The following is a 12,832-nucleotide window of genomic DNA, read 5'->3' on the forward strand; positions in this document are numbered from 1 at the left end:
CTGGACATTAAAGATTTTAAGACCAAGCTTGATTTATTGGAACAGAAGGTCAATAAATTAGAAACAGTTCTACTGGATTTAGACAGAAAAATGAAAGCTCAACAGTATATGGCAAATAATATTTTAAATTATAACTAATCAACCTAATCTGATGTTATTTAGTTATCTGATGACTGATAACATGAATATCACAAGGAAGATATAAATAAAAATTTCACATTTTTTTTACACAACTATTGCTAAAACTCATATTTCTAATAAAGTTTATTCACTTCATAACAATGAAATAATTTTTAATAAAAATTATATAAATTTAGATGATGAAATTTTATTCTGTATTCGGTGTTGAAAGTCAGGTTAAATGATATATTCACAAGGAAGATATAAATATTGTGATAAATTATAAAATTCCTGATTTGTGTTCTTATACAATTCAGGAATTTCATAAACATTTTGTTTAGTAAATTGTTTATTTAAGTCTACAAATAAAAAATTAATAATTATAGTTGCTCAGAAAAACATGTTTATATTTATATATTGATAAAGAATGAGATAAAGGTCCTGGATTTTGTTCAATTCCAACCTTTATAAATAAAATCCATATTATTATTTGTAACTATGCTTGAGATTGCCATAAAAACATCATTGAGTAATCCGCCTCCTTTCTCAGGAAAAGCTCACTTAAATTCCATGCCAACACAATCAAAAACACTCCCCAAAATGTTAAATTAGGTTAAACTACTAAATGATAAGTAAAATTATTAACTTATTATTTTTCAATACATAGTAAAATCTCATTAAGTGGCCACTTCCAAAGTATACAATTTCTGGTCACATAAGTGAAATGCTCACTTAATGTGGTTATGAAAAAATTTGACATATAGAAATGTAATTAAAAGTACTGAACTGTTAAATGTTTAATACAGATCTCAGCAAACTGTTCCAAAACTATTGCGACAGAGCTCGGTTCTGTTTAAAGTACTTTGAACAATAGATTGGATTTAGTAATGTAGAATTTTCCTGTTAGTGCTGGCCATATAAATGGAGATAAATGTTTGAAGGACCATCAAAAGGATGGAGTTTGACTTATGTAAAACTTATGCAGTTTTACAGAAAAATTTCAATGATAGCAACGTAAGCATGGTTTCATATGCTACAATGATTAAGAATAATTTTAAAAAGTAATTTAGATAAAAACATTAATATATATTATATATATATATATATATATATATATATATATATATATATATAATATATTAATATATTACGTACTACTAAGTTCGTACTACTAACTTCGAATTTATTACTACTAAGCCTGAAGAAGAGCCTAGAAGAGGCTACGAAAACGTTTGCGACCCAAATACTAATCACTCCGGTTATCTGGTTTTACGTAAGTGTATTTTTTGATTGAATCACTGGTGTGTAAGGAAGATTGAGTATACGTACTATATATATATGATGTATACAGTAAGACCCCACTTAAAGCTGCCTCGCTTAACGCTGATTCAATATAACGCAGTCTGTTTGACACTTAAAAACGCTCAAAATTTACACTGATTCAAATTAATGCAGTATTTCATTGATTCATATATAATACAATTATTCCAAACACAAACCAATCAGCAACAGGTAGCAATTCATCGTAGTGCTGTACTTTCCTTAAATCTATGTTTGTTTTGTGCAATTTTGGAAAAAATGTAACAACATGGATGCCATAGAAAATATCAACTTGGCATGGCAAGAATTAACTGATAAATGCATGAATGAAATGTGGAAGAAGTTATGGCTGAAGGTATCCAAGAATTCTCATCAAGAAGAGCCTGTCGCTGTATCGTTAGGTTGTCAAAATTGTCAACTTAATCGATACAGGAGATGGAAACGAGCAGGATATTGGGGAGTTACTGCAGGTTTCTGGTGAGAGCATTACCAATGACAACTTCAAGAACAGGCAGAACAAGGAATTCATGTAGAACTGGAAAATAAAGATTCTGAAGACAAAGAACCCAAAAAATTTCTCTACAGTTTTCCTTAGTAAAAGGTTGGTAACGATAGCTGAAATCGTTAATCAAACTGTAGCAAATGATCCAGATTTTGATAGGAGTGCCAAAGCAAAACGAGGCATTTTGGATGCGATCTTCTGCTGCCAACATTTGCTTAAGGAAAGAAAAAGAAAGTGACCAATGAAATTACACAACTTCATTGCAAAAAACAAAAATTTCAGAAGAGCCAGGACCTTCATCACAAAAAATTAACTTTACATTTCTGTGTGCATATGTTTATGTGTTATTTAACATACATTATTATGCAAAAATTTATATAAAAATAACTTAAAATTATAGTAAAATTGCTTATTTTTTGGTCGTGTGTTCCCCTATCCCTATTTACTCTATGTTAAAATGGTCTCATTTAACGCTGTTTCACTTAGCGCTTTGTCGTCTAGGAACGCATCCCTTGCGGTAAGCAGGGTCTTACTGTAGTTGCATTTTTTGAAATCTATAATTTTTATATATATAAATATAGTTTCTCAAAAATTTTTCAATTATAAGCCACAATATTATTTGAAGAAAAATGATTGGTTTACAAATAAATAATTTTTTAACAAAAATTTCCTTTAGTTATACATAAAGTGACCAGATCCTGAAATGTGAAAAAATGAGACATTAAGCCAAATGTTTTGATGTGACATCAGAGAGGTTGTGAATTTCAGTCAATGATCATCAGTTTCTAGCTTTCTGACATCATCAATGACATGCTACAAATAACCAATGAACATTTTACTTATGCATATACTCTTGTTTACAAAATAATGACCTACAGCAATAGCATTGATAAACAAATTAATTATGGCTCCTATTATAGATTGTTTTAGTCACTGTTTTTTAAACTCACATAATTAGCAAAAACTATCAACTATCTTTTATAACTAATCAGCTCAAATAGATATTAAAATTTTTATGCTATAACTTGTATGCAATTCATCTTTGGCATACAATTTCTGAATATAATAAGCAATATTTATTGTGGCATCATCACAATGCCAGGCTGCAATTTTTAATTATGTTTTTAATAATTTTTTAATTTAAAATTACAAATGCTTTCCACCTCAAATTAGTAATGTCTTGCCCCTGTACATCATACTTTTCTGTTAACAATACAGTTATGCTGGTCATCTATCTAACTCCTTTCAGAGGAAAATTTTTGAACTGAAATAACATGACTTTCAGTTTGCATGTTTATTTAGTTATGGCAACACAACACTTGGGCGATCTGCCTAGAGGGATGCCTTCTGGGAAATCTTTTAAGGGCAACTGGCCACTATTTAGGTGTTAAAGGCGTGGAAAACTCCATGTGGCCAGCCCGTCCCGGTGAGGTGCAAACCCACAACCAATTTACCAGTGTTCTGAAAACAAAACAGCTTAGCCACTGGTGGACCCTTCCAGTTTGCACTAGAAGTTCGTATGGCCTCCTGCCATTAATCTTTCCATATCAGCTTTTATCTATCTAACACTGTTTTCGAGATTAAGGAAAAACAGAGACAGACAACAGTGTGAATTTATAGATATACAATTTTTTAAAATTCCCCGCCCAATTATTAAACAGTATAAAAGTGAGATATTTTTCAAGACAGTTTTTTTAAAAGTTATGGCAACACAACACTTGCCTGTCCTGCTGAATTCAGGAATATAGTCACTTTAATTACATACAACAACTATATTGCTTATTCAATTAAAACTTCAATAAATTTTCTACGAAATAAAATTATTATATACAGAACTTCATTTTTTACACAGTTCTATGTGTAACAACAACATAAAACTGTATATTTGTTTTATATTTCAAGAAAACATTATAGCATTTCTAGTCATAAATTTAAAAAAATCTTTGTGCAAAATATTATGATAGAAGTATAGAAAGATTTTAATAAAAAATCTTGTTAAATAATTAAAATAACTTACTTCTGTTTTTCCAATTAGAAGTAACTTTGTATCTGTTAATGAAAAAAAAAAAAACATGATTATATATTCAGTTTAAATTAAATACAGAAATAAATATTTTATATTTTATTTAAAATATAAAATTCAACATTTAACAAATTATGTTTAAATTTTACATTTGAATAGATTATGAAATAATATTGTTCATAAGAAGCAAAAATATAATTTGAAATAAAACTCTTTTCAACTTTAACCAAGTTTTAATTAATTTATAATGATACAAGAGAAACATTCACCTGAAGAGGCGTTAAGGAACGCCTTAATGCCTCTTCGTGTGAATGCTTCTCTTGTATTAGTAAAATAAGTGGTGTGACGTCCGCTCGAAGTATTTATAACGATACTATTTCAAACTATCAAAAATTCTGAAGAATACTTTATTCAGTGAAACAGTTTTTGGAAAATAAATCTCCACTTATAAATTTATTTCTCTTTCATAAATGATATATCTCATTTACATTATGGACTTTTAAATCTCAAGTGTCTGTCTCTTATCTCTTAAATTTACAGTCATATATATCGGTTTTCAAATAGTAGTGTGTGTACATGCATGCATACACATGCAGCAATTCTTTTTTCTTTCTTTTTTTAATCAAACTGTTCAAGTTATAAAATTGTCATTCACCAAAAAGAAAGTAATAAATTCATATTGTATATGCACTTTAAAATTATAAACAGTTTTTCTAGCAATCCGATTCGGAATATTTCTCCCTTGCTTTTCTCAGATTGAGATGTTGTTTTATATAATGGTATCAAATCATACCGTAATTATTGAACAGTGATGTAATCACCAACATCAGATATTATAATATTAATCCTTATTTTTTATACATTTCGTATCATAAGTGATATCAGTTCATAATTCACAATATCAGAAACGAATTTTGACTTATGAGAGTTTTTACTATAGCATATATCATATTAAATACATTTGTCAACAAATAATACTAAAGATATAAAAAATATATATATTTTAAAGAAATAACAACAAAATCCATAATTATTTGCAGTAAACACTCTTAACAAGATAGTATCAACAATATTTAAATTGATGATAAAGTATAAACCACTTTCAATGAATATTCTTGATTTATATCACTCTTGCAAACTTCAGATTGATAATATAATGGAATAAAATACTGAAATTGTATATTTTAATCAAATTTTTCCTTTTTTAGATATTATTTTGAACTTGTTTCATTCCTTGAAATGTAATAAACTTAGTTACAGAACAAAAATTTGAACTTTCATAATTTCTAATTTTAATGATGAAGTTTTGTTAATGTGAAAAATAACTGACAAAAACTTTTAAAAAATCTTAAAAAAGTGAATTCAAAGAAATATAATTATGATTGTTTTCTACAATGTACTGTTTAATAATATTATGAATATAATTGAAATATAAATGTTTTATAAAAAAATAAGATATCTGCAGAATGCTGAGCTGCAGAATCAGTATATTTCAACATATAAGATGATAATTCAAAATTTATTTATACGTAATCAAAAGCAATATTTTATATATTATCAAATTTAAAATTCCAACTTTATTATGGTTTTCATTAACTTATTAAAAAATATATATGTAAGACAATAATCCAACAATTTTTCATTGAATCTATAGATACCATGATTTACTACAATCATTTAAGGTATTTTTGATATATATACATAGAAATGTGTGTTTATTGAAACTTGAATCAGCATGGTATTTATGTAGTACTATTATTCTATAATAATTTTGCACAAATGATTTCATTATAATTAGCATTCAAATTTTAGTACATTGCTATTTGTGAATGCTTTCAGTATGATACTGTATTAAAACTTGTTTGCAATATATACAGTGTACTTTGTATCAGCCAATCAGGATCGGCTAATGGAGAAAGTTCCAAACCTCACATACCATAGTCAAATTTTTAAATTATCTGTACCTTCAGACAAGTGTAATTTCAAAAAAGGAAATCACAGTATAACAAACATCTCAAAGCCCGATAAGTAGGTAGAAACATACAACGAGTGCCTAAATGATCAGGCTACAATTCTGCTAATTTAAATAATTAATACAAAGCAATTTGCTACTAGAGGTAGACGTTAGGCACCATCTCTTAATTAAATTAATAATTATAATTTTAATAATTTATTAAATAATTTAGAGCCATCTGGAAGAAAAGAAACTGACCTGGGGCAGGGCTTGAACCCACAGCCTCCGCCTATTGTGCGGTGCACTTGCCAGTTGTGCCATTCAGACCCCGAGCGAGCCTTCACTTCCAGATGTATTTAAACCGCATAAGGTTATATCCAAATTTAAATACATTCAAGCATTGCCCCAGGTCGGTTTCTTTTCTTCCAGCTGGTCCTAAATTATTTAATAAATTATTAAAATTATAATTATTAATTTAGTTAAGAGATGGCACCTAATGTCTACGTCTAGTAGCAAATTGCTTTATATTAATTATTTAAATTAGCAGAACTGTAGCCTGATCATTTAGGCAATCGTTGGATGTTTCAATAAAGGAAATCACAGGAATCTCCTTTTTTGGAAGTACACTGTCATCCAGTTGAAAACAGGAAGTTTAACATAGTATGAGAGATAATGGTAGCCTTTTATCTGGAGACTTATCTGAAATAGTTGTTGCTCTCTTAGCAGCCAAGGTTAATTCCAAGTTTCTCTCTCACATTTTGAGATGTATAGAAAGTACTGTATATTGATAATATATGTATTATCTAGAACACTAAGCCAAACATTGATGAATTTATTGAAAACCTGAACAACAATCCTTACAGGCTGACTCTGGAATTGAAACAGATGAACAATAAGAAAGCTTATTTCCTAGATCTTAATATCTTGTTTAATGGTAATCACTTTGACATTAAAGTCAACCACAAACCAGGCTTCATTGGGCTGCAATTTGAAAAAATTATATAACTACAGTAGTGAACCGAAAATTAGAATCAATTGGGGACTGGGGTTGTTCAGATTAGGGATTTGTTCCGATTACGGTTTATGTACGAAAAAATATATTAACCTGTCCGATGTTCAAATTTTTCTCCGTTGTGTGTCGCTTCCTGTTGAATTTTCGTCGATTTTAAGCCTAACGAAAATTTTTATAATAATAATCGAGGCTATCGTATCGTTAAAAATTATTTCTGCATTTTGTACAAACAAAATAAATATATTGAAGAATATAAAAACATGAAAATTATACTTTAGAAGTAAATTTAGTATCAAAAACGTTCGATTCAGCACAACACAGTCCGACTGAAAATCGTGCTGATTACCGGCGATTCCGATTACCGGAGTGCCGATTTACAAGTCTCCACTGTATAAATTCCCTCTGTCATCTATCTGTCTTTCCTTAATCTCAAGAACAAAGTTAGATAGATGTAACATGAGATCAGATATGGAAGCTCCAATTAAATATATACAAACTTCTGATGCAAACCAGAAGTCATATTATTTTAATTCAAAAATTTTCCTTCAAAGATATTAGATAATGGCATGATCCTATTGTTAAGGGAAAAGTATGATGTACAGGGTAAAGCCACTACTAATTTGAGGTGGAGAACATATCTTTTAAATGAAATAAATTATAAATATGTTTAAAAATTGCAGCCCAGTATTGTGACCATGTCGCAATAAATAGTTGCTCATTCCAATATACCAGCCAACTCCAATGGTCCATACAGCTATGAGATGACCAAAAGACCCACATCCACCATAATCACATAGAAGAGTACACAAGAACAGAACTGAAACATATTGTGGAAATCATTAGTATGGATGGTTATCCTAAGAGTTTAGTCTACAAAATGGCACATAAGCAAAGAAAGCAACTAGACAGCCAGCAAAGTAACATTCGACATAAAGATACGTCCCAGCAAAATGCCATTCCCCATTGTAAAACAATAGCCTATGAATATTACACCGTTTATATAAGAAGACTGCATCCTATGTAGATGCACAGGAATCATAACTTATATAGACATAACCCATATGTGTTCAAGTTTTTACATAATGAGAAGGACTAGGCCAACAGTGACAGAGTACTAGGAAGTCTATAAAAATAACACTTAGATATGACAGATTTTGTATGAATCTTGTTTACATTGGTTGTACAAAGAGACCCCTTGAACAATACCTTCTTGAACACAGATCTGATTAAAAAGAGATAGACCACTACCCTATCTATATATCCCAGTGACAACAATAATAAACCTGAACTACAACAGGTGACCATTATAAGAAAAACACCAATACTGATCAACTCAGAGCCCTGGAAGCCCTGAAAACCTTTAAAGCAGACTTGCAGGAGCTATGTATCAACTTTAAACATGAAAAACAGATTCTCCCATGCATGACAAGCCGCATTTGACTCATTGTTATAATCCATAGCATTTGTGAACACATCCCATTGGATGCATTTGAATTTTAAATTTGAACTTATCTATGAATCTTCTAAGCATTCCATTCAAGAATTATAGAGCCAGAAAAGTTCTATTTCTTAAATGTTTATCCTCAGGAAATCTTAGAAGTAGACTGAAAACATTTATAATGGAACTCTCACCAATCTACAAGGTCAGTTTAAGGGTTTTCTGTATACTGCACATTTTTGCCTTGTTATTGGAAGATTGATTTGACCAACAATTAATAAATAATACAGGCATGTTTTTTCTTAAGGTAATCAATTGTTTTTATCAACAAATATTTTTTACTTTGAAAAAGAATTAAAACATTTTTTGAAAATTCTGTCTCAACATACATTATTAGTTTCATTAATATACATAGAATTTATTTAAAAATTCCTAATTTTAATGAAAAAGTCACTTTTCAAAGATTTATTCATGAATAAAAATGATTATCACGTACAGTTACTACAAAACGAGTTAAACTCTCTTCATCTTTGATTTCATTCTTTGAATATTTCATAATGTATATAAAACTCAAATTAAATTATTATTGCGCATTTACCATCAAAATTTTTTTCAGTTTTGTGAGCTCCGGTATATAGGTTATTTTGTGAAATATTCTACGTAGCCTATAATCATTACCAACATTGATATGATTTATTACTAAACCAATAACATACCGTAATAAAAGAAAATGATGATTATAAAGTTAAAACGTTGAATATTATGTTTACTCAATAATATAAAAAAAATATATATTTAATCTTTCCTTAAGCAAATAATATGGTAGAAATATTTAATTCAAATATTTCATATAAGCTATAGTCATAGCGATCTTGTCAGATACTAATTTGTTAAAATTTGGTAGAAGAGTTTCAATAAAAACACACCTTCTCCAAAATCAGATTCTATCACATCATCAGGAATATCATCATCACTTCCGGCTATAAAAATAAATCCTTTAAAAATATTGAATTAAGAATCATAAAATTATTTGAATTAACATGCATAAATTATTTGGTTAATGTTACCCTAGGTGCCAAGATGGCAGCTCGTCTCCGATTCCAGCAAGGAAACAGTGAGACACACATTCTAACCTAACCTAACCTAACCTATTCTAATAATTTGGTTGCTAATAATTATGGTAATTTATTAGAATAGGTTAGGTTAGGTTAGAACATGCATCCCACTGTTTCCTTGCTGGAATCAGAGACGAGCCGCCATCTTGGCACCTAGGGTAACATTAACCAATTATTTTTATAAACATGATAGTCTTCTTTAACTATAAATGTCTAATCTTTCAAATCTTTAAAAATAATATTCTTGATTAAATATAAAATATAATACTAAAAAACTTTAATTTTCATTTAACAAAATTTTTTTAAAAATAATATTTCAGTTTAATACTAACTTTCTTTATGCTTATCCATTTTTTTCACATACGTTAGTTTTGAGAATTTGAAGTTTTATTCATACAATTCTGAAAATAAAGAATAAACTTAAATAAATGTATATAAACATCTGTTGTTAAAATACTTTTTACAAATGACTAGAAATAATAAATAGTTGTTCCAGGTGCATGTTATGTTCCAAATTTTTAATAATTATAGACCTACATTAATGATTTTAAATTAATAAACTTAATATATTTAAAAAAGCTTGTAAATACTATAAGTTTAAAATTTAATCAAAATAAAATTTACATATGCAATAAAACATTTAAATACAATATAAAATATGGCATTAAGAATTTACTGTGTAGGCATATGTACTGTACTATGTGGTTTGTTAATATAAAGTTATACTAAGGTGACCAATTGTCCTCCTTTAGGGAGGACAGTCCTCCCTCGAAAAGTGTCCTCCTATACGTTCTCCTTTTCGATATTTGGAAACTAATCCGAAAATCTCCATATTTGATCGATGCCGAGCCAATCCGTGCGTGTGACGTGACGTGTTTGTATTTGACACGACGATTCATCAAGTCTCGGTACAGTGTGACGAGATGTAATTACGAGACATGCGCACTCGCACGGAAGACCTTGAGAGAGTGTGCCGCATGCAAGTGGCTTCATTTACTCCTTACAGAAACACAACACGGCACATACACATGCAGTAGAGACTATTATAGTGTATTATTGTTGCAACGAATAAAATGTTTCTTTTATTTATAATATTTTTTCCTTCAATTTATTTGTGTCCTCCTTTTCATTGTAAAAAGTTGGTCACCTTAGTTATACCAAAAATTTTCATTCAGACATATTGCCATTTTAATTGTTTTATTACATCAAATAGTTATTTCTAAAACTATTCACTAAACTTTATTTTCACAAATTACTATTAGTCGGTATTACATCACAAATTTTAAATGCAATTATTGATATAAAAATCTACTTTATAATCCAATTATAAAAGCCTTATGTGCAACATAAGGATATTATAATTGGATTATAAAGAAATTACATAACAAGATTGGATTATAAAGAAATTACATAACAAGAAATTAGAAATTAATATTATGCAACGTACGAAAAATTGTATGAAATTCATAAACAGATAACTTCAGAAGAGTTCAATGCAAAGTATTGAAAAACTTTATTCTCCGTGGAAGTTTATATTGAAACACAAAAACAATAAATCATTGATTATAACATTTTAATGTATTTCAAAAGAAAATTTAAATTATAATATGTTTGTTCTTTAAAATTTTAATCTGAAGATGACATAAAATAAACCGGAAATATTCATTTCTTAATTTAAATATTTGCTAGATCACCAAAGCTGTTTAATTATATTTTAATAAGTAAATAATTAATCAAATTGGAACTATATTCTGTAAATATTTATTATTTACACAAATACAAAGACGTATTCCAATTTAATAAAATTGTAAAAATTAAATATGGAATTTAGATAGAAGTAAATACCTCATTTTAAAAAGTTTTATATTTTCTTGAAATTTTGGAAGTTATTACTTTAGAAAACATAATGATTTGGCTTTTTCTTCTTTTCTTTACGTGGTTGGCAAATTTTATCATAAAGCTATTGCTGAAAATATCGAAAAAATATTTTATTATTATGAATGTAAATTATATATAATCTTTTTTCTCGAATAAGAGAGAGATCTTTAAAATTTAGACTTAAGAAATACAATGCTGTTAATTTATTAAACTTTGAACTTTACGAGCAATACTGGAATTTTATTATGAATAAAAGAATTGCTATATGGTAAGTATTTATTTAATCAGTACACTAGAGTTTGTGTTCATACATACAGTTTGTAGATATTACATAAGTACAGTAATTATGTCAGTATTCCCCAATTGTTAATTAACAAACAAAAGATTTCATCCAACCAGTTCATAATAAAAAAATATTTTATTTTATTTATTATTATATTTTTTATGGATGTACAGAAATTGTGTCTGTGTTTTTTTTTTAAATTTATGTATTAGTTTTCTTGTTTAGAAAGCCACATTCAACTAAAGAGGTTTTTAGTTAGGGGTATTCATTTCAGACTTTTCTGCTCTCTTGAATCTCTTTAATTTACCTATTTATGCCTACCCCTAACTAAAAACCTCTTGAGTTTAGTTTGGCTTCCTATTCATAGATTGGATAAGGAGCACACTTGAAGGACAGGCAGACACTTTCAGTAGGCCCTCAAAACAGATGCTTGTAACTGTTGATTAGAGCATACCAGCAGATTCCTGGTTATGCTTTGTACATTTTTAAAAGTGCAGCATTCAAAATGAGCAGAATTAGTCTGTATTACCACTATCAGGCTATGGGACCTACAGCAGGTTCACAACATGGTTTAAATATCCACAATAAGATCATCCATTAGTTCATAGAAAGAATCTGCCAGTAGGTGCCAACTAGGATCTGCTCAGCAGAATCTTTGTACATCAAAACAAACAACTTGACACCTAAACACTAATTCCAGCAGAAAATGAACAAATAAACTTTAATGCTTGAACGTTTTCAGCCATCTTTCAAAGGCCCTCATCAGGAATGTACGAAACACAAAAAAACAGTTCTATCTTTTGAAAATTTCTAACCGTAGAATATAGCTGTGTTCCAATCTTTAACCAAATTCCAATGAGGGCCTCTGAAAGATGGCCAAAAACGTTCGAGCATTAAAGTTTATTTGTTCATTTTCTGCTGAAATTAGGTGTCAAGTTGTTTGTTTAGTATATAGTTCCAGTTTATGTGTGCCAGTTTTTTATGTCTTTGTACATCCAAATTATTACTAAATAAGAGCACTAATGCACAAATAAAAAAAAAAACATGTAAGCAGGTGAATGAAGAAAAACAAAACATTTTATATTAGTATGCTATTAAATATTATAGCTTAGTACAAATATTGTTCATTTTCATTAGCTGAGGTTCAAAAGGAAATTTGTAGTAGTAGCTAGCTAAAATTGCAGATC

At 28.8% G+C, this 12,832-nt stretch overlaps 1 protein-coding gene across 1 annotated transcript in view; it reads right to left on the reverse strand.

The window, feature by feature from the left end:
- LOC136978344 (solute carrier family 15 member 2-like) overlaps window positions 1-12,832 on the reverse strand; it is a 101,374-nt gene that overhangs the window by 78,331 nt on the left and 10,211 nt on the right. Inside the window, exons 2-5 of the mRNA XM_067274050.1 lie at window positions 11,330-11,450; window positions 9,817-9,885; window positions 9,296-9,349; window positions 3,960-3,991 (exon numbers count right to left, since the gene is read on the reverse strand). Coding sequence (XP_067130151.1) covers window positions 3,960-3,991; window positions 9,296-9,349; window positions 9,817-9,835 — 105 coding nt within the window. The 5' untranslated portion in view covers window positions 9,836-9,885; window positions 11,330-11,450. The remainder of the gene's footprint in view (window positions 1-3,959; window positions 3,992-9,295; window positions 9,350-9,816; window positions 9,886-11,329; window positions 11,451-12,832) is intronic.

This window comes from Centruroides vittatus, unplaced genomic scaffold (genome assembly GCF_030686945.1).
Source record: "Centruroides vittatus isolate TY-2023 unplaced genomic scaffold, ASM3068694v2 contig_506, whole genome shotgun sequence".
Classification (NCBI taxonomy): domain Eukaryota; kingdom Metazoa; phylum Arthropoda; class Arachnida; order Scorpiones; family Buthidae; genus Centruroides; species Centruroides vittatus.